This window comes from Ruditapes philippinarum, unplaced genomic scaffold (assembly GCF_026571515.1).
Source record: "Ruditapes philippinarum isolate M1 unplaced genomic scaffold, ASM2657151v2 ctg2365_1_1_1_1, whole genome shotgun sequence".
NCBI lineage: Eukaryota > Metazoa > Mollusca > Bivalvia > Venerida > Veneridae > Ruditapes > Ruditapes philippinarum.
In genome coordinates, this window is record NW_026858677.1 from 145,465 (window position 1) to 168,406 (window position 22,942).

Genomic DNA, 22,942 nt, shown 5'->3' on the forward strand with positions numbered 1-22,942 from the left:
GTTAAATGAATTTGGCATTAAATGACTACTGAGGAAAAGTTATTATAGGAACATTAATATACAAACATTGTATGTGTCATGAAAAACTTTACATTATTGTGGTAGACCTATTCGAATGGTCACTGAAACTGTACCCAACAAAAGAATGTTTGAAATCGTATCTAGCAAAGTATCTATATCTACTATACATTGTTGTTTAGCTGTTTTATGTACCGTCCGGTTATCTCAATAGAAAGAGCGTTGGGCTGTGAATCGGGTGGTCACTTTGGTTGTGATTCATCATGTAATCCTTTCTATGTTCATTCGCACTGTACCCCTGAGTGCCCTGGCTTGACTTGTACAAAAGTTATCTGTTCCTTGCGAAAGGGAAGGCGTACAGGTTAACTGGTTGACTGTCTGGCAAGGGACGATGCAACTGGTACATTAGTGGTTGAATTGAGCTCTATTAAATTCAATGTGGCTTACTGGCGTCATTTGGAGTGAAAACTACTACCAACAACAACACCATAAGCTGCTTTTAGATTAACGGAGACTGATGATCAAGAAGTGGTAGGTACGTGTACGTACACTATTTCGGCGTTTCCCGATTTTGCCTCATCATGAACTTTGTATTGTTTGTTTATATTGACCTGTGCTGGAGGTTATTCGTTAGTTTCTGCAATTTGTAGGATTTTAATGATAGTGACTGCATGAGATCTCAGTATTTTAATCAATTAATACTGCTCTGGGGCCTTGTGATAAGAACGACGGAATTGTAACCACAAAGTTGCAAGTTCGAATCTCGGACAAAACTTATTTTGTAGTTTTCATAAAATGATTTTTTTTTGTTTCTGTTTCGAGTGTACAAAGTGTGTATATATTTCATTTCTATCTTTTTTTAATTCAATTTCATCATTTTGATAAATATTTTTCATTTTATCAATTTCGTACTCACAATGAGTGACTCGCATTCAGTGCAGCCATATAGCTTGCATCGAACATGCCTCACCCTAGTTTTCCAGCCCCTGTTTTTAACATTGGATTTTTGACGCACAGAAATGTCTACGTTCCCGCGAGGCGCGAAGGGTTTGACATTAACGGAAGATAGATATAGATGGTTGGATGGATGGGAGGACGAATATTGGAGACCGTTTTTTTTTATTTTATTAGCTTAGTTAGAGGCAAAACATATGTTAACTAATGAGATAATTTATCGTGGTCAGAACAAATTAAAATTTTCTGACACAACTAGCCTAATTAATTTGGCGTGAACGGTTTGACCCATTTTACAGACTTTTTTTTTCTTACTGTCAAACCGTTACGCCTAATTTTAACTGTCATTTTTACGCACGGAAAATCTACCGGCAACACTATCGATAGTTTGGACTGATTTTTACTGCTTAAACCTGAAAGTAACTTCAATGTCCTCTAAAAATCAATAGAATATAAATTCTAGTACTAACTTCTCCTAGAAAAAATATTAGATTGTACCTGTCTTAACGCATACATGCGATTTATTTCAAATTTGTACTGTATACACTATCTCCGGCGGACATGTTATGACGTCATCGTAAAAAATCGATTCCGTGAAAGCTGGTAGAAGCAACCAGTGTGTCTAGCAGGTAAGTGTGGGTTACGCATGAAGATTAAACTTCAAAAAAATATCGGGGAAATAAATCTATTCATTATTTTAAATAAATTTGTGCATTATTAAATACTATTGAAAAGTATCAATGTGTTAAACCTAAAATACAATGGTAACAAATAGGCTCCGTACAAGTACTGTTGTTTAATATTTTTTAAATGTTTTAATACATGTACTCAACATTTATCAATAGATGGTTTGCCTTCTTGTTTACTGCTAATGACTGCCGATAAAATACTGACTTCATTTATACATGCATATTTAAATGGCAATTAAGAATGTAAAAGAAATAAAGGAATTCTTTTTCATCTATTGCTGATATATATTATAATACCATATTAAACCTACTGATAAAGTTAAATGTCTTCTTGACATACTTTATTAATTTACTAAAAAAGGAACTTTATTGTGATCCAGCCATATGCTGTGTAACTATAAGGGAAGGGTCACATATTTTAATTGAAATAAATTTTAAGTAGAGGATATTAAAAAAAAGTCATTGAGAAGATAAGAATTTTCAAATGAACAGATTAAGAGACTTATACATGTATAAGGTGTATGTCTTGTTGTTTCATACTGTTTTGGTGACACTTTTGTTTGTGTCCCTTGTTGTTTTCTCGTCTATGGTAAGTATCTTCCCTTTGCCCCTAGTTTTATTTCTTTATTCCGCCCCCTCCCCCTTCCCCGAATTTCCTATCCCCTACCACTGTGCCAGTTTACTTAATGGTCCTATTAATCATTCATTTATTTATTTTCTTTGATTTTGATTTCCTTGTATGTTACCATTATTTCTTTATATTTATCATTTTGTATCATTTTAGTAATAAGCCAGACCGTGCTCTCTCTTGCGCCGTCCTGTTGTTGTTTAGGATCCTCCTGGGTTCCTTGCAAATGGTTCTTGTTCCTGGGTCGTGCGGGGGTTGCGTTCATTGAACGCGTCCTTTCCTTGTTCATCTTGTTTATCATATTTTATACTTGTATACCGAACCGAACCATAACAAACAGATAATGATTATCAATACAAGGTTCGACAAGCAAGCAAAGAAATGTAAAGAAAACAGAAAAAACTTATCCACATATCCGCCCTAAAAAAAAAAAAACACCAAAAAAACGCCTGAAACTGCAAAACCGAAACATAAATACACATGGGTGCCAAAGACGGCTCTGGTAGGTACTTGTGCTCCCTTGCGCCGGTTTCAACAGAATTCATCACTTAAACAAAATAATGTAGAAATTTTAATCAACAACCACAGATGTGTACAAAATACAGCGGTAATCATGGAACTTTCAATGCAACACATTCGAGGTGCCGTTCAATGAAAAGCGGGAACTAGATAACATGGAATTTTAAATGGATATAGGTTTTGGTGTCATTTTGCGACAGTCATTCTAACAGACGACTACAGTAATCTAATCAGACTATTTCTCCCATCTGTCTTACATTGTTATGCTATTCTACGTCTTAAATAAGGGTCACTAAATTTCCGCTTGCTGCGTTTTTATCATAAACCCCGTCATATCTGTTCGACAATTGTATTTTACTGAGGACTGTCTGAAATTCCATTTTATAGTTTGAAATTTTAAGATTTTTTCTCAGAACTTCAAGTTATTTTTGGTTGTTTTGAACTTCTTCCCCTACACAACTGTCCTCAATTTTTTTAAAGATTATAAACTAGAAATTGATAGGGAATTTAATATAAATTGAAATTCTTCTTTGCTTCATCATGTATAGTATACTTATAATTCATTAAGATGTACCTACAATTACATTGTATTTTCATATGTGCGAAATCATGGCAGGGTTATAAAATAAAAAGGCAGTTCAGAAATTTCACCTAATGATCACAGATGTTAACAAATCCGACATTACAATTTCTAATTTGACAATTTAAATGGACTTTTAAAATGCAGTATGATCTGACGTCGGACATCTAAGTAAGGTTATCAGAATATCCTTTTCACATTTTATTTTTAATGCTGAAATATTCTTGTGTGAAAAAAAAAGTTATTCCTGCATAATTCATAATAAATAACTTAAACAAATTATATTATATAGCTTGACAAATACAATCGATTGCCGCCGATACCTGTGTTACACCATGGAAATTTTACAATTTTACCCTGTTTTACCCTGTCACCGCTTGCGTCATTTTCCAATATGGCCGCTTACAATAATTTTCAACGATTTAAAAAGTTAAAGTGGAATATTTAGACTTGTGTTCGACTTTAAAGTATGATAACTTGGAACCTTGCATAAAAAACGGTTCTCTTTCAGGTAATGTAGACCGTTTCTTTGAAACTTATTTAGTTTTCGCTCCCAACAACTTCTAATTGGCAAGCGTCCGTGCATAATATGGCAGTTCGTGGTTGGACTTGGAAAAAGACAGCGCCCGTCCAAAATTATCTCGGTGTCTCTTTGACAAGTCTAATTAGTTGGACTATGACACAACGAGATTGCTAATATAATATATTTATAGCCTAAATTCACATGGATAGCGTTGATGTACAAAGTTCAAGGCTGTATTTTTCTCAACCTAGATATTGGAATCCAGAATTTAAGATATAAAGGACGAAAATTAAGTGGGCCGACACTAACAACCCGTGCTACCGGACTCCGGATACAGTATTATAGACCTATCTTTTACGACAACCAAAAACGACACACCAAACTATTATTTTTATTTTATATTTTCGAGAGACAAGCTAGACTTATTGTATCAACTGTTTTCATTGGTAACGGATGCTTGATAATTCTTTTCTTTTACAAATCCTACCAGAATTCATCATAGCATATACATTATCATATTTTAGGTACTGTCCATCTTGCCATCTGAAAAAAATAACTGAAATTCAGCTGTTCATTTTTATGATTTTGGTTCAGTGTCATGACTTTGTTTACGCTACGGTCAGTAAGTGACATGCACAAAATTCCCAGGGAAAGGTAACTGTATCAGTTACACTGTATCATTCATATAGCTTTAGCAAGAAACTTATCAGTGTGCTAATTTGTGCAATATCTCTTGCTTTCTTTTTGTAGTACTTTCCCTAGGGAATAGCTCATCAATCCATGCACTGAAAATTGGAGCTTTCCTCTCCTATGTCATCATATTGAAACCATAGCCAAATAAATAAAATGTGAACGGTTTGACCCATTTAACAAAACTGTTTTTTTTTTAGGAAGTGGCTAGCCGTACGGGCCCGTACGGCTAGCCAAAAGTTCTAGCCGTACGTGAGTCACGTACGACTAGCCTGGACACACTGTATTGGCTAGCCGTACGGCACTTTTCAAAATTATATGGAAGTCGAAAATGCATATGTTATTTTGTGTCTTTAAACAACGATTTTAATCAAATCTCCGCATTTGTCCTAGTAAGTTCACTTTAATAAAGATACTCTGCAATTTTGCACACACAAAAATGAATACGAGTAAGCGTTGTATAATCTATCTTAATAAAATTAAGTGTCAAAGTTGGATGTTATAACGTCCTTAATTTTCATGCTCATGATTGTATGAAAGATGAATTGTTCAAGCTGTTAATTAAGCACATGGATCGAATAAATAATGATCGGAGGGGAATAAATAAATAAATAAAAAAGGAATATTAAAAAAAAAGTGAAAAGGAAAAATAATTTAATAATGCAAACTTTTCTTAATAATGGACGATGGACAAACTTCTATACCGTCGGTAATTGGCGCAATTATCAGAGCCCAACAACAGTTATTTTCGGTTTATTTTACTGTAGCCAACACGTCGATTAATCTCTAAAAAGCAACCATTCTTGACTAAAATCATCGCTTAAAGTCATTATCAACATATGCACTTAATTTCGCCTTCCATATATTTTTGAAAAGTGCCGTACGGCTAGCCAGTACAGTGTGTCCTGGCTAGTCGTACGTGACTCACGTACGGCTAGTACTTTTGGCTAGCAGTACGGGCCCATACGGCTAGCCACTTCCTTTTTTTTACTTTTAAACTTTCATGCCGAATTTTAACTGTCATTCTTATGCACAGAAAATTTATAAATTGGCATCACTGTGGCTTGTTTGAATTCATTTAAAAGGTTTTAATCAGGAAACATCTTTCAGTTCTTCAAAAAATCATTAGAATATTTCGTAATAGATCTATATCTCGATTAAAATTTATTCAATGACAGCTCTTCTAACATATACAAGGGAATTTTTTAAATTGGCATTATTAACTATTTCTTCAGTGGACATGTTAAATGAAGTCATCGTTAAAAAATCAATATGTGATAACTTTTAATTTATAAATGAATATGGTTGATCCAATCTTACCAGTCTCTGTAGATGGGTAAAGACAATATAAACATTTTTAAATTTATATTTTACTGAAACAATTGAAATGACTGCTTTAAAATTGAGAGAGACCAATAAAAAGATATGTGTACAGAGTTCCAAATAATTTTATGACACTGGGGGTAATTACTTTTTCAGAATGTGGGGGTAATTTTAAATATATATATCATAAATCAGATTTATTAAATCTACAGAGTAAGATTAAAGGACTTATTCTTTTTTTAATGTACCATACTTTTATTACACACCATTCTCTAACTCAGTTTATTACATGTACATGTATCTTTCTCTTTACATACATTTCAAAACTATGTACTGTTTTTTTCTTAGTCACTTAGTCTGGTCCATTTAATCTCTACAAGTCTAAAATTGCATTCAACTGATTTAGTGGTATTGCGGACAGAATAAAAAAATGTACCACACCTTTGTAAAAAATAATTTGATTCTTTGAAAATATCTTTGGCAATTAAGGGGAAAATATAAAATAAATATCTTTTATACATTCCCTGAAAGACCATTTAAAATTTATCAGATTTTCAGCATGAATTTCACTTCAGTTGAAAACTTGAAAGAAAAATACTTCATGTCTCTTTGACATTTGTGATTAGTTTGACTAGGTTTCTGAAATATTTTTGCACCTATAAGTTGGGGCCTGAAATTCACTTGTTCATTTTGAAGAAATAGTTGGCAGTTTTTTAAAGATGGAAAAAGGGTCAGTTACAAGTTTTATACCAGACGAAAACTTGTTGAATAGTCTATTAACACAAAGCAGAGTTAATGGATTTTCAAAACAAAAGTCCTGGGACTCCCAAGCCTGAAAAAGTTGGGAGTCCCAGATACTTTGTAAACTTTACAATAGCAACTGAATGTGCACAATAAAACATGTATTTACTCTAACAATGAACAATTGCTTTAATTTTACCAAGCAAGGAGCTTGCTTTCCAATAACAGGTGATTCTAGGGAGAGGCTTCCCATGTGGTAAAATAATTGGTTAGTGAAAAGTGTATTTACACATAGTTAAAGTTTATTGTTTATTTAAAACAAAACTTTAAGATAAGATGAAATGTGCCAGATTGTAAAGGGATAGAAATACAAATGTATCGTCATTCCCCCTAACTTCGTGACTACCGGAAGTTCGTGACTTTTTTGTAAACGAATCCAGTGAAATCACGCGCGCACCTGCGAGATGTAAACAACTGTACGTAACTAGGTCATGTCGTCACAAATGTCATCGTGATATTTATATGCCAAAATGCGCTTTAAACAGGTAAAAACCAACCTTTATACACATACCAGTAGTAAAAATGTATTTTCTGTTATTCCCAAAAATGTCCTCTCTTAAAAAGTATTTTTTTCCATGAAAAATAACATTTCAAGTTTTAAAAAGTTATCCGTCTGCTGTATTTACATTTAGATTTGACAGCCTCGTTTTGAAAAAATGTTTACTCTAAGGCTAACTAAAAAAATATTGATCAATTGTACCCCATGTCTCTTATCAACAAGCATAAAAATTAAGTGTTTTTTTTTCTTGTTGTTGTAGGCAAAGCCTGTGCATTTGAAGGCCAAGTACAGATCATATTCACCCTCAGCCTTGCAAAATGCATACAAGTCTGTTGTTGAAAGTGGAACACCTGTTCTCAGGGCTAGTAAATTATTTGGGGTGCCTCAACAAACTTTAAGAGACAGGGTGTTAGGAAAGATAGACCCTGAATGTATCACTACTGGAAGAGAACCTGTTTTGAATATGTTTGAAGAGGCCAAAATTGTACAGCATATTAAAACTATGGCTAATTATGGTTATGGTTACACCATGCAAGAGTGTGTAGACATTGCAACTGAGTATGCAGTTAGTGTTGGTAAAAGAACCAGAGACAATCCATTGACATTAAGGTGGATGGATGGATTTCGTAAACGTTGGCCGGAAGTGAAAGTTTCAAATCCAAGAAGTATTGAACATGTATTCTGTTGTAAGAGTTGTTTCTTGGGGGCTCACAAACTCACTTGTGAAACTGACAAAATCTACTTGTCTGCCTGAAAAAAGTCTCCAGTTATGTATACTAGGATTTCCCCACGCCTATCTGAGTACATTTATATTGAAAATAATAACTGTTAGCTGAAAAAAGTACTTGTCTTGAGACTCTTTCATTATTTTTTTTAACTTTTCAGAAAATTGTTTATTTTTGTGTTAAATCCAAAAAACAAATGGTACTGAAATGTAATTCTTTTTATTAATTGTAAATAAGAAAGAAATTTGGCATATGATAGTTAACAGTGAAGATTTGAAACATAATATTTGTATGATATTAATTTTGTCAGGTTAATTTCACCTGCTAATAATATTATCTGATAAATTCTTTCAGAACATTTTGGTGTCTGTGGTATTGAAACTTATATACATCATACATGTTTGTTTACATCTCATTTCACATTTTATAGTTATATATAACAGGGTCATCTGTATCAGGGTTCATGAAAATAAATAAAGCCTAAGACAATCAGAAATGTTTTATAAGATAAACTTGAATGAACAAATATTTTAACATAAATTTATATTATGCATTTGCATTACTGTATGTTAAGGGATTTCCTCAGAATTATTTTGAAGCATTATAATTTTCTTAAGGATAATGGCCAAAGTGTGCACCACATTTCTATGATGGAAATATTTACAAACTTGAAATTGAAGTGCAAGTGCACTGATATGCCATATGTGCCAATAGGAATTCCTGTATAACATGTTGATAAGATGGGCTTATTGTAGTCTGAAGTAGTAAATTTGAGCCGCGCCATGACAAAACCAACATAGTGGGTTTGTGACCAGCATGAATCCAGACCAGCCTGCGCATCAGTGCAGTCTGATCAGGATACATGCTGTTCGCTATCAGTTTCTCTACATGTAATAGGGTTTGTAAGCGAACAGCATGGATCCTGATCAGACTGCGCGGATGCGCAGGCTGGTCTGGATCCATGCTGGTCGCAAACCCATTATGTTGGTTTTGTCGTGACGCGGCTCATTTATGTTTTACTGGAATATTACAGGACAAGATGGATGATAGCCCTGTCATAGATAAAGATGATGAAGGTTTTGCTGACTGTGACAGTCCGGAAGATGATACCATGGAAACCAATCTTGCTGCTGAGGGAGATGGTGACTATATATTTCTTAAATTTTACCATTTTTAGCTCATCTTATTTTCAAGGAAAAGATGGAACAACTTCGATGTTGTCATCTAAATAATGGAAAAAAATTATGTTTTTAAACAGTAAAATTATGTTGTTTCCATAATGTTATGTTTTGTTTCTCGAAAATTTGTAGCACAGAATGTCTCTATGAATTAATACATATGAATATTGAACAGAATGAAATGTTCCAGAACAAAAAACATGTATTATGCTGTTACTGGTATTTTATAGTATGTTTTTTACTGTTTAGCAATGATTTTTGTACGCAACATTCGCTGTAAAGAAAATATACAAACATTTTTCTTTCATACATGCATTTTGGAAGTATTCTATATCACAATTCAAATAATGATTTTTTGCAACAGATATATAATAATTATAGCTTTATACACTTTATAATGCATATTTTTGGTTGTAATTTTTACAGATGAAGTATTGAATGGTCCACGAGCGACCGTGTATTACCGTGTGCCAATATCCCCAACAGAGAAGGAACAACAAGGTGTAGACATATCTAAAGAGGAAATTGAGGAGATGAAAAAAAGTGAACCATATCAGAAAAAAATATCTACATGTCATTTGTATGTATTATATAGGGATAATTATTAATAGATTATAACTTAAATAAGTGTACATTGCATAATGAGTTTAATAAACAACTTAAATTCAATCAAGACTGACATTAGTTCAGTAAATTATGTTATGAAGCTACAAGAATGTGCATGTAATAATCTATTTATCACATACTGTAAAATAGAAAAGTTTACAGTAAAATATGATCATTGTATCCATTGATACACTTATACTGTAACACTAACATTTATACTCTGTTAATGGAAATCAACTCAATGCCAGAATATAGTCAGGGCCATATTAATGAGTAAGAAAAGTGGCAATGGCATGCAGGAAACAGATTTGCTATTTTTGTATTTTTTTCATGAATTTATCATTTATTCTAACACGACCCGCATTTTTCCCTATTGAACATAGAAGAACAGAAAGTGTGTGTTATTATGCAACAGATGCACAGTTTGACGTTCTATATTTAGACACGTGACGTAATCATTATACACGTGACGTAACCACTAAATATCCGACGTGCTGAAAATAAATTCGGAAACAAATCAGGCACAATTTTGCTTAACTATCAAGTACCGCAACATTTATTTGTTAATGTCGTGTTAGAATCGAAATAATATATCCAAATCAGTGATTTTATCGTTTGATAACATCACTGTTTATCATTCGGATGCGCATCATCATATCACTCGGGCTACGCCCTCGTGATATAATTCGTCGCATCCGAACTCCAAACAGTGAAGTTATTGAGCGATAAAATCACTGTTTGGGATATATTATTTCTTAAATATTGAGAGATAATCTTTTTGATCACATAAATCACGGTGCATGAGTGTGTTATGTCTTCTACAAATTAACTCTAATTTATGATTATAAAGTTTATTCAACTAATCCCATCACAGATAAGACAAAGATGATGTCATCTCCAAGTGACGTCGTCAACATCAAGTAAAGCTAGCATTTAACAAGTAAAGCTAGCATTGTCAATATCACAAAGTGTAATCAACCCATTTAATAAAAACGATATTACACTAATGTAATAACACTTTGATGTAACATCATTTGAATTATATATAAAGATCATGTGAAAGCGCGCTAATGTTAGAGTTTCACTCCAGGATCGCCAACAAAAGAAGTCTCTTTTTAACTAATAAACCATTCTAATTTTAATTATGTGATAAATAGAGAATATTATATTCTTGTAGATTTCCAACTAAATTTATTGAACTCATTGAATAAAACAATATTAAGCCAGAGGCTCACATAGTATGATTTTATTCCAGTCTTAAAATATTTATTATTAAATCTACACTCATTCAATATCCTCTATTTCAATTCCTCATGCACAATTGTAAGATGGTTATATACATGTAATTTGTCACAGAAATATTTACTGATTGAAGAGAAAATTTGTAATTAGCCAGAGAGCTGAGTTGGAAGCAATGCTAAATTTATTGGGAGCAATGCTAAATTTATTCCAAGCTTCTTGGGTTTGAAAATAAGTCTGGTTGCACATTTTTCTCACCCTTGGACAAATTATTTTGCATTTTTCAAGCAGACAGTAAGCTTGATTTATCAATCTTTGTATATGTCAATGGTCCTGTGTTAAAAGTTGCTGACATACCAATTCATATAAGAAGACTGTCTATTATATCGGAGTAAAATCTGCTTCTGAATGGTGCTATACTTTAAGATGTCACAGTTGTCAATAAAAAGTCACCTAAAAAAAGATATATAGGCAGACTGATACTTAAATTGCTGAAGTTTGTTTCTTTTCTGATTTCTTTAGAATAGTTGTCCTATTATAATTGCTATAAGAGATGTGTTTTTATTTTAATAGATGTAAACAATGTTGGTTTGAGAACCGTTTTTCTAAACATTGCCCAGAATGTGGCGGATACAGTCTGCAGCGACCTTGTGTTGTTTGTTCCGGTCAATGTGATCAAATGTGGAGGAGGAATATTGCCAAGGTAACCAAACAATTTTAACATGAATAACCTGACTGGCATTTTGATTAAAATGTGGTCGGAAGGTTGGCAAATTACAATATAAATGGTGGAAACTGGTTGTATCATGAAACAAATACAGTTTTCTTGGTTTAAATGTAAACACATGTAAATAATGTAGTATTGACTAACATTAACTGGTTAAATTCAATATTGACTACCAGCTGGCCAATACTCATATTGATATTCATACTGATATTACAGTGTGTTCACTAGCCATGAAACCCTGAGGGTCATTTTGATTACATTTTACTGACTTCAAGTCCAAATCCTCATGATTTTAACAAAATTTGACCCTCCAGTTAAAATCTTGAGGGTCAAATCTAGTCAGATTAAAGTAAAATTTAACGTCAAACAAATTGCAACACAAGCTTTTTTTACATTTTTAGTTTGTTATACACATCATATAAAACAGGTAAAAACCCTAAAAAAATCTAACCATGGCAAACCAGTAAAAAAAGCAATTCAAATTTTGCATTTGTTTCGAGTTTTTATAAGGCTCTGCATGTACACCATACACAGAGTTTTATACTGTAACCGGTGTCGAGGTAAACAAAAGTTATGAGGCCGCGCGATTTAAATATATCAAAATTTACACATTTACTACTTGGAGTTGGATTTAGAAGCTGTTGTGCAAAGTATGTATAAATTTTTATATTATATTTACTTGTTTTTACAACTTTTAGCCTCGTACATGCCCAAATATCAAATACAATGAATGAATTGTAATGGGTTTTCGCGTGTATATAAATCAGCGATTGTCGTTTAAAACAGTAAAGATTTTGCAATTTTCATGAGATATAAATAATCATTAGCCTATATATTAACATCCCTTTTGGTAATAAGATGTTTATGAAGTAGGAAAAATAAAAATAAACAAATTTAAGTTTATCCTGGGTAGCTTCAAAATGTTTGGGTAAACAATGCACAAAATATAGAATAAATTATTATTAATTTAAGAATCATAAAAGCATGATATTTATTAACAGATCATTTGTTTTTGGTATAAAAATGTCATTGTGTATGATAGCTACTATGTTTTCATTTTAATAACATTTGGAAGATAAGAATTGAAAGGTAATACTGGGTGTGATACGAGTAAATTATCTTTTTTACATACTAGTGATATATGAGATGTCAGGGGAGTCAAAAACAGATACATAATTTACAATGATTATGTAATTTCAAAATCGTGATTCCAAAAAAGGGAGAAAACTTATTTTACAGTCACAGTAAGCAGTTCAAATTGTTGTTGAGCTCCATGGTTTAACCAGAGACATAGATAACATGTTATCTGTGTCTCTGGTTTAACTTAATTGTGCTACAAATATTGATGAGGAGCTATATTCAGAGTTAACTGTTGCTTTGCCAGTGGTAATAGATCCCCATTTTGAGTGTTAAATTCGTTGTACAATTTTACAAACACATGAGATAAGATAGTTTCAATACAAACGTAATGAATCAGAGATGTTTGTCCTAATATAGATATCTGTATGTCCATCTACACCGTCTGTCTTTCTGTTTAAAAACATATATCTGCCTTTCTGTCCGTCTGGCTCTCTGTTTTTTGTCTTTACCAAAAAATGAAATTTGATAGTTGTAAAACTTGATTCTGAGATACTGTTAACATCTGCTTATCTTTAATAGGGTTTGTCTATCTGTTTGTTTTCCTTTCCTTATGCTTTTCGTCCTATATTTATGAAAACTACTGCATATGGTCTGTGAATCATATTGAAAGTATTAGCCTAAACAAACAGATAACTCAATTATATGAAGACAGTGATTGATAAATAGTTTGGGTGCTTTTTTTGATAAGCCAAAAATGAAAGCCCTGTCATACCTAGAACCATGTGATCACAGGGGAAATGTAATTCTGTTTCTCTCGTCAATAACAGTTACAGATGTAATTTAAATATCTGGTAAAAAAGTGATCCCTCAGATGCATTAAAAAGCAAATTTACATGAAAATTGCAGAGCCGGTTTGATTGAGTCTGTATATGACGGATAATGAAAAAGTGCAACATCCCTCATGCCCCCTAGCACCGGATTGAGCGGAACTAAATTCTCAACACTTTAAAGTGCTGGATTCAATGATCCCGAAAGACCAGAAAAAGATAACAATACTGAAGTGAAGTACGGGCCAACTTTTTACGGCTGCCACACAGCACTTCACATCTATAAATATCTGGTAAAATTAGTGATCCCTCGGAAGCCTTAAAAACAGCAAATTTACTGAAGATTACAGGCATGGTTTGATTGAGTCTGTGATCATGAAAGCTGTATTTGACGTTGAACATACGTTTTGCTCTACAGTGCACCCAAATTTATGCATTTCTCTGAAGAGGACTCCACTTTTGGGGTAAAATTTATTTGATGAATAGTATTATTTTTTTAAGACCAGACAGTGTTTTTTTTGTAATCTCGATTTAATTCCATTTTAGATGACTGGATGTAAAGCCGAAATGATAGAAAAGAGTATTGTTATCATTACGACGAGAAGAGAAAACTGCAAGAGACCATAATATGATTAGAAGTTCAGAAACAAGAAAAAAATGTTGAACGTATATTTATTTAAGACAATAACTGTGTAAGTTGCAGAAAGAACATAAATTTCGTGGCGATGTTGTCAGTAAAGTTGAAACCTTCGACTTTCATGTTTAAGTAAAACAAGACACTTTAAGCGTGAAGTAAGGTCCTAGGAAGAATCAAAGGCGTAAATGGCCTCCTGACAGCTAAAATACGTTACCACCATTGTTGTAACAGTAACAGTAATTTCAAGACGTTCTTTTTATGAAAAGTGCAAACACACGACTTGTAAATCTAGTGAAAAGACCATCGAAAACAGCAGGAGAAAGCTTTTTAACCGCTATGCAATACTTTGAAAGTTATTGAAAGGATAACTTTTTTTTTAATGTGACTAGGTGCAGTCGAACTAATGAGCATTATGAGAGATATAGAGATGTGGAGATCACTTTAAATATCTCTATATATAATAAGGAAGAAAACATAAATAGGTTAAACAAGATGTGATGGCATTCAATTTCAAAGGTGAAATATTTTTTAAAGCAACCTAAATGATACATGACATGAAATTGGCATTTTGAACATATAAAATTCTAATTTTGAAACATTACTAAAGACATAACTACAGCTCATTTTCAGCATTTATTCTTCACTAACTTAAGTGTTGTGCAATATAGATAGTTGGACCATCCTGGCAATGATAGATGAAGTTATTTCTACTAAATCATGTTAAAAGTGATAGTTTGCATAACATTTATGGGTAATATTTGGATGGATGAGACTTTGGTAACGTACAAATATGTTAAATGACACAGCAAAAGACTAAATAACGAGTTACTTTCAAAAATTCAGTATATTACCAGATGCATTGTTTGTTGTAACTAAGTTTGTTTTCTTTATTTTTATAAATTATTCAAAAATAGTTAAAAAATGCTAGAATAATGTCAATGTGATTGATGTAACGTATGTTACATTTTGCTTAAGTGATTATGTTTCTCTATTATTTATATAAGCTTATGTGATATAAATATTACTTGAACCTCTTTTCAATTGTAAATATTAGGTATTTTTAAGATAATGCAATTTGAACGTTTTGCATTATTATTATGAGTGGGTGGGGTAATAATCTTGTGTGTCACAAGTGAATAAATAATAAAAGAAGAGGCCAAACCTGTTATTATTCATTGCAAATTTTATTTTTATGAACACCAATACATGCTGGCTAAAAAACTACCAATCTATAACAGAGAAAGACAAGACAGTCGCCACATATTACGATATTATATATTACGATTTTTATGCCTGGACAGGTACTTGTTAACTACTTGCCAAAAGTCAAGTTTCCGAAGGTATATTTTTTTAGGGTTTTACTACAAGGTCCATGCATATATATTGATTGCAAAATACTAAAGAAAGCTTGTGTTGCAATTTGTTTGATGTCAAACTACATATACTCATAACTTTAGTGGCCTAATCAGGCCTTTTTGAAATTTGAAGGGTCAAAGAGTCATTTAAAGGATCAAACGGACACCCTGTATTATCAAGGTAAGGAAAAGACTGACCACAGACAAATGATGAGAAAAATCAGTCATGACCACCAGCTGTATTGATGGATTTAATGCAGTATAGGCCATTGCCAATTGATGCTTTTCACATATCATTTTTTACTTCCCCTGACACAATTTTGTGGGTTATTTATATATGCCAAAGGTAAAATAAAAATCTATCATAATACTATCATCTTCATGTAAACTGATATTTTTTTGAAATATTGGTGCAATTATAGTACTTTCCTTCATATGTATAAAATAATTGGACATTTCAACTTAATCAGCGGTATTTTGACTTTTCATATTTTGCCTATCATATATAAAATATTGACCCTCAAAATGGTTGCCACTTTTGGCAAGGGAGGTAAACATCTTAAATTGTGACTTATCTATACTAATGTTGATAATTTAAATCATTAACATTTGGTAGTAAATGCTTCATTGTAATTTTGACTGGTTAAAAATGGAGATAGTATTGACTATCAACAAATTGTTAAAACGTTTACAAAATCATGGGCTCAAAATTTTTACAAAATCACTCACTCAAAACTTCTATAAAATCACTTGCTGATTTATTTCAGACACACACATTCCACAAAGCTCACTGGGAAGGCCGTTGTGATTTACCTTTAGATATTCAGCAGGCTTTAATGCAGCAGTCGGAGACAAGTCAGAGTGAGAGAACTATATCTGACGGCCTGCAGTGTCTCTCTACAACATAATTACATACACCAGTACAATAATGTGATCTTATTTAATGAAATGAACATTCCTCATGGTCGAAGAGTGAGAGGAAATTTTGTTTATCTCTGTTAAGGTCTGCAATAGAATACTGTTTGTTTGCCGTTTCGGACCAACTTGCCCAAAAATGGGCTTTGTTTGTGAATTCTTGTTTTGTTTCTATGCGAAGATAATTTAAAAAAAGAACTTTAAAAGTAAAACTTTTGTTTGTATTAGTAATACCATTAAAAATAGACATTCAAATTGAAATTCAGTAGTAAAATCAAAATTGTATTTGTGTATGTATTTTCCAGCATTAAGATAGTGATATTTTAGATTATATTTGAGTACTGGTTTTCATATTATACATAATGTCTGACAGAAAAAAAAGAAGAAAAATTTACCTACCAACCTAAATCCAAAAAGTATGAGTTTGAAATGGCAAACAAATATTTCTTTAATGGTTGCCTAATGTTTAGGAAAATATGTTACAAAAAAGGAAAAAAGGTCTGCTGTGCAGAATGTTATAAATAGGATAGGGCTGTATGTACTGAGATGTGGTTCTGAATTATATTCTGCTTCATGATTTATAATAATGCATTGTTGAATTTTTGTTTTAACTTGAATATAGGGTATTAGTACCGTTAGAACCACTGTTCATTGTCTATAGGCATGGTTTTGATAAATAATTAATATATGGTTTTTACAATGTCCATAAGGTTGGTCAATGAGTCCGGTTTTGTTTAACAAAATATACATGCTTTTTATGGTTTTCACATGTGTATCAGCCTGGTTTTTGTGTCTAGATATATATGGTTCTTTCACTGTTATGTGTGGCTATTTGCCTGGTTTTGTGCCAGAAATATATGGTGAATGCATTGTTCATTTGTCAACCAGCCTGGTATTGTTAAACAATAAATATATGGCCATGTGTGTGTCAGCAAGGTTTGATTGTTGAAACGTTGAAAACTTGGACTAAATTGACATATCTCATTTTTAGCGTTTAATTATTTCTTTGAATTGAAGATAGTACGAAAAAGATATCCTATTCAATTTTCATGCAGTAACTTCTTCTGACAAATTTCTATATTCATGTTTGCTTGTTTTTCTGGATATTTTTACACCAATTTTAACACATTTTTGGCCATATGCCTGCGGGTGATCCAGCCACCTGGCTTTCCAGGATAACTAACCAGTGGTTAACTCATTATCAATTTCTTCTCATGTGACCAGCTACATGTGTAGGTGGATATATTCTCTTATTTTTTTTTATATTTTTTTTTGAATGTCATTCTTCAAATTCCAGAAAACATTACATTGTTTAATGTCTGTTATTTGCCAAACATCCATTTTACTTAAATGATGATAATACTCAAAGTTTTGTGTCAAGAAATTGAAGCATATCCATAATCAAGAACTATTGACAATATCATTGTTACCACTTGTGCCTATCATTGGTATATACATTCATGTTTGAGTACTACAGAGTTACGGCCCTTAAATTTTAGTTAGCTATCACAAATTTATTCATGCTTGGTTATCAAACAAATTCTTACAAACTAATATAGATCATATATGAGCCGCGTCATGACAAAACCAACATAGTGCGTTTGCGACCAGCATGGATCCAGACCAGACTGCTTACAAACCCTATTACAAGTAGAGTAACTGACAGCGAACAGCATGAATCCTGATCAGACTGCGCGGATGCGCAGGCTGGTCTGGATCCATGATGGTCGCAAACCCATTATGTTGGTTTTGTCGTGACGCGGCTCATATGAGTCTTCTTCCTGGAACTACGTGTTCCTCTGTGTCATATCAGTAATAGACCAGTGTCGTGACACCAGTTTGGCCTAAATTCGGGGTTTCCAGGTTGAGGGGCAAAATCCTTATAAACTACGACACAACTCCTCTAATATTGTCAAGCACACATTTTTTTATGATGGAAATAATGGCGATTTCTGGATTTTTTTTCAACAAATACATTGAGATGCTTTGAACAAAACTTTAGATTATTCAAATGCTTGCTGTTTTGTGTCATTTTTCAATTTGATGTGTGACATGGTCAGGAGTTTCATGTTGTTGAAGCAGCTTATGTATTGTTAAAGCAGTTTTGTATATCTTATCTTTGGCATAAATCCTCAGTAACGCAAGTGTGGTGACTTGTATTGTTTCTGTTACTTACTTTTGTTTAAACAATATTTTTATTTTCAAAAATAAGAGAAAAGAAAAAAAAAATCTGGAGGCAGTTGCGTAAATAAGAGTTGTTATGTATTTTGTTGCTGCAACAGTTTGAATACATTCAAGTCATTTATGATAATTATTGATAACTAGAATAGATGGGAATTAAATTGAACTATTTATGGCAATTCCTCTTGAAATTCCTGCTTTAATTGTGTGAATAAATAGGATACAGTTACATTTTTTTCTATATATTATGCATAATGATGTATGTGCTCCATTTACGTACATGTATGTATAATATGGAATTCATGGTTTCTATGTGTATATGATTGAATATATTAAATTTTTTTACTAAGCATTCTAGGAAGTTGTCTGCGTTTAAAACATGATTTTGTTTGCTTTATTTATACATATAAGTATATATGTATGTATCATAGTTAAATTGTCCAAATTTCATAATTTTCACCATTTAAATTTTTTTCATAGATTTGTTTCCTACTTAAATAATTAATATTAATTGAATTTAGTTAATATAATATTAATAGGTAGATAAATGTTGTTGTATGTACATGTAAATTGTAGCATGATTTATTATGAAATATCTATGGTTTATATAAGTATTTCATGGTGGTGTACAAAGTACAGTTTCTGCAGATCAGCTCTTTTAAGATCAATTACCTGTTTACAACAACAGTATCAATTCTTGCCAACTTAAGACATCACATTAATAAATTTAAACACACTAGAGCAACATCCAAAATCTTTGTCTCCTAAACTACAGAGGTTGTACTAAATATATATACATGTATGTGTGGGATTAAAAGTAGTGATGTGGCCCTGTGTAAGATGTGATTTAGAATTGAATTCACATAAACTCTTTGCTGCCAAAGGATTTATTATATAACTTGTGAGTATTGGCTGGGGATATGTCTAAGATTATTATGGCATAGTGTAGAATCTTATTGTTTCACTACATCTGTGTGATCAAAACCTGACACAATACTACTTAATTGCTTGGGGCTAAATGCTACTGAATTATTTGAGGTTAAAGCCTACTTAATTATTGTGAGAAGAAAATGCTACTTAGATATTTGAGTAGTAAATGCTACTTGAATGTTCTGAGGAGAAAATGCTATCTATATCCTTTGAAAAAAAGATGCTATAACATTATTTTGAGAAAAAAAAATGCTACTCAATTATTTTGATGTTTTAATGGAAATAATTTGCTCTAAAAGGAAGTGCTACTTTATTATAATGAAGAAATATGCTGTTTTATTTGGAGAGATGGTGCATAATTAGATTAAAAAAATAAATGCAACTGATTTATCTTGATGTGAAATTATGCTTACATCTTTTATGCTACTTAATTAAATACTTATGTTACTCAAATGCATTAACCATTTCACTGGCAAGAGATTGCTTCTTATTTTTCCACTTACAGCCGAGGGCTTGTCTTTAAGGATGGAGGCATCAGGATTTGCAGCCACCTTTTATCCCAAAGTTAATCAAATTGTCACTCCTGTTCTCGCACCATACAACATTGTTTTTGTTCGCCATAAAACCAAACAAAACAAAAAGCTCCCTACTTGTTTTTATATAATTTATTGCCTGTCTGAATATTAAGATGGAAATTTGAAGGTTGTAGTGTGACAAAGTCAGTGAGATTACTTCTTGATAGTATAAACATGTTGAATGTTATGTCCTTGTGATTAATTATCATATTTTGAATACTTCAGTATAAGTATAATCTAATTGCATAATAATATAATGTGTTGTATGATTTTGTTTTTTGTTCTTATAATTTTAGAAATAAATGGAAAGATAGTTTAATAGAAGAAATTAATTAATTGATATACCATCATTTTAGTGCAGTTACGGGTTAACACATAGTAAATTTCAATGGTAGTTAACCCATTATTGTACTAAGATGACAATTTATGTATGTAAATATGTAGGTACTCTAATGTTTTCCATTTCAATAAACTTTTTTTTTTATCTTTTTGTATCCTTTATGAATCAATTTTACATATTGTTACATTAAAAGCTGTAATTTGTAGATTTATGATTCAGTTTTTGCAGAGTCACATCCTGTTATAATTATATTGAACATATCAACTTTAGACTGGGAAAGTCTTTAAGGGTTAAGCCCCTTTTTAAATTGAATAAAACATGCAGAAACTTGAAGGTAGTAAAAAAGAAAATGGGTAATATGGAGTTGGCTTTTGTCAGTTTTAGCTAATTCTGGGTCAGGGGCTTTTGTCAGTTTTAGGTAATTCTGGGTGGGGCTTTTGTCAGTTTTAGGTAATTCTGGGTGGGGCGTTTGTCAGTTTTAGGTAATTTTGGGTGGAAATTTTGTCAAGTTTTTGGTAAATTAGGAGGGGCTTTTGTCAGTTTTAGGTAGATCATGGTGGAGCTATCGTCAGTTTAAGACAATTTTGAGTGGGGCATTTGTCAGTTTTGATTAATGCAAATTTATTCAGAAATGACCTCTTCAGTGGAATGCCACTTTGGCTAAATTTTGATAACTTACATGAACACACACATATCTATATAATATTATGAAAAAATCAACTTTTTCTTTCATGCATGTACTCAGTTTTTCATTTACAGAGAACACTGTTAATTAAAATGTGTCCTGTAAGCTTGGCATTTTGTAATTTTCATTTCTTATTTGTGAAAAGCTTGAACTTTTTTGTCAATTTCTTATCTCTTAAATGATTAAAAGATACATGATTGTATGTGCCAAATAATTGAGTATAATGAATGAAATGAATATGTTATCTTCCAAATTTTAAAATTTGGATTTTTTGTTTGCAGTTATTGTACAAATGTCTTTTATTTTCCTTTTCTGAATATGTTTCAGAAAAAGCTATATATAAGAGACAAAATAAAACATAGGACATCTACAAACACAGTTTTAATAAGCGTTTAATTACAATGGCTTTACTGTTACCACATGCTTCCAGATGAGTAACAAACTAAGAAGAAGAAAAAATATTCACAATTCCAGTTACAGTTTGCTGGTATTATGCTAAATTTGACTTTGTTTAATTTAAATGTCATAATTCTTCCCTGTTATTGACAAGTAATTGCCTATTCTTGCATAATTTGATACATTATATACATTAAACATAATTTTTTTTTTAAATAAGTGCATTAGCTAAGCTTGAATCAATCTGTTGGTACACAAACGTTTTCCAAGTTTGAAGAATTAGAAATTAGTATATCACATGACTTATTCATATGTTTATATTAGAATTGTAAATCTTTGAGACACACCTACCAGGTTATAAACTGCCTGTTTATATTACAATTGTAATTCTTTGAGACACACTGGGTTATGAACTGCCTTGATTTATTTGTATGTAATATAGCTATGATATTGTTGTTTACAAAAGTCCTAACAAAGCTAATGCTTTACAACATTTCTAAATATAGATCTGTTTTTGTATACATTGCATTTGCTAACTTATTTTGTTGTTTATTTATTATGAATAGAGCATATTTTTCATTCATAACATGATGTTTTGTTGTTTTCTTTTTCCTCAATGGTTAGGAAGCTATTCAGATCACTTATGGAATGTCAGTGGTTCTACTCAGGTGCCTGCACGTGATTGTGGTAATGCACAGAGGAGTCCTCCACCAGTAAAGCTTGGAAGTCCCCATATCTTCTGTGTTGGTGCAACTTAAAACCCAACAACGAATTGCCCCTCACTCGATTTGAAACCAAGTGGTTACTAGTCCGACGCGTTTACCACTCGGCCACGCTGCCACTTAAATACATTGATTGTCAGGGGTAAAGTTAAATGGAACAATATGGTTTTAATTAAGTTCCTTCTCTGTGTAGACAAAATTATTCATAACCAATACATATCCAATTCATATTTTATCCATTGTCATCCAAACCCTTAACAATTTTTGGCAGAAAAGAAAACTTGTCTGCTTTGTTGTTTGGCTGGCTGTGAAATGCAAATGTAATTATTTTAGTATATAAAATTTTGATCATTTTGCATAATTTATAGTTACTTCTCTGTAAAATAGAGTGAAATAAGAATCCCTAAAGAAAGTCCAACGCGGCAAAATTGAAAATGTTGCAGGCTCGGTTTGATTGAGCCTGTTCATGGACGGTACTGTCAAGTGCAAACTACCGTCCACGCCCCCTAGCACCGGCTTAAGCAAAATTCAACATTTAACATGACCTGGTAAAATTTTGAATTTTGCAACATCCGCAGATTTGTTCATATGGCGGTCATC

The 22,942-nt window shown here is 32.2% G+C and overlaps 2 protein-coding genes across 3 annotated transcripts; both read left to right on the forward strand.

Annotated features, from left to right (window-relative positions):
* The first annotated feature begins 4,213 nt into the window (after positions 1 to 4,213).
* On the forward strand, positions 4,214 to 21,830 carry LOC132753925 (uncharacterized). 2 transcript variants are annotated; one of them, XM_060744480.1, is made up of 5 exons: positions 4,214 to 4,357; positions 8,983 to 9,091; positions 9,554 to 9,707; positions 11,546 to 11,675; positions 16,366 to 21,830. In XM_060744480.1, exons 2-5 carry the CDS (start codon positions 8,989 to 8,991, stop codon positions 16,504 to 16,506), a joined length of 528 nt encoding a protein of 175 aa, XP_060600463.1. In that variant the 5' UTR covers positions 4,214 to 4,357; positions 8,983 to 8,988; the 3' UTR covers positions 16,507 to 21,830. The 2 variants fall into 2 exon arrangements, with proteins under 2 accessions (XP_060600463.1, XP_060600464.1); XM_060744481.1 differs by having other exon boundaries at positions 4,295 to 4,435.
* LOC132753927 (uncharacterized) lies at positions 7,039 to 7,978 on the forward strand. The gene is made up of 2 exons (XM_060744484.1): positions 7,039 to 7,210; positions 7,484 to 7,978. Exons 1-2 carry the CDS (start codon positions 7,196 to 7,198, stop codon positions 7,976 to 7,978), a joined length of 510 nt encoding a protein of 169 aa, XP_060600467.1. The 5' UTR covers positions 7,039 to 7,195.
* Positions 21,831 to 22,942: the final 1,112 nt, after the last annotated feature.

Coding starts and splice junctions, on each gene's coding strand:
- LOC132753925 (XM_060744480.1), top strand. CDS start 8,989: ATGGATGATAGCCCTGTCATAGATAAAGATGATGAAGGTTTTGCTGAC. Junction 9,092..9,553: donor TCTTGCTGCTGAGGGAGATG/GTGACTATATAT, acceptor TAATTTTTACAG/ATGAAGTATTGAATGGTCCA. Junction 11,676..16,365: donor GGAGGAGGAATATTGCCAAG/GTAACCAAACAA, acceptor GATTTATTTCAG/ACACACACATTCCACAAAGC.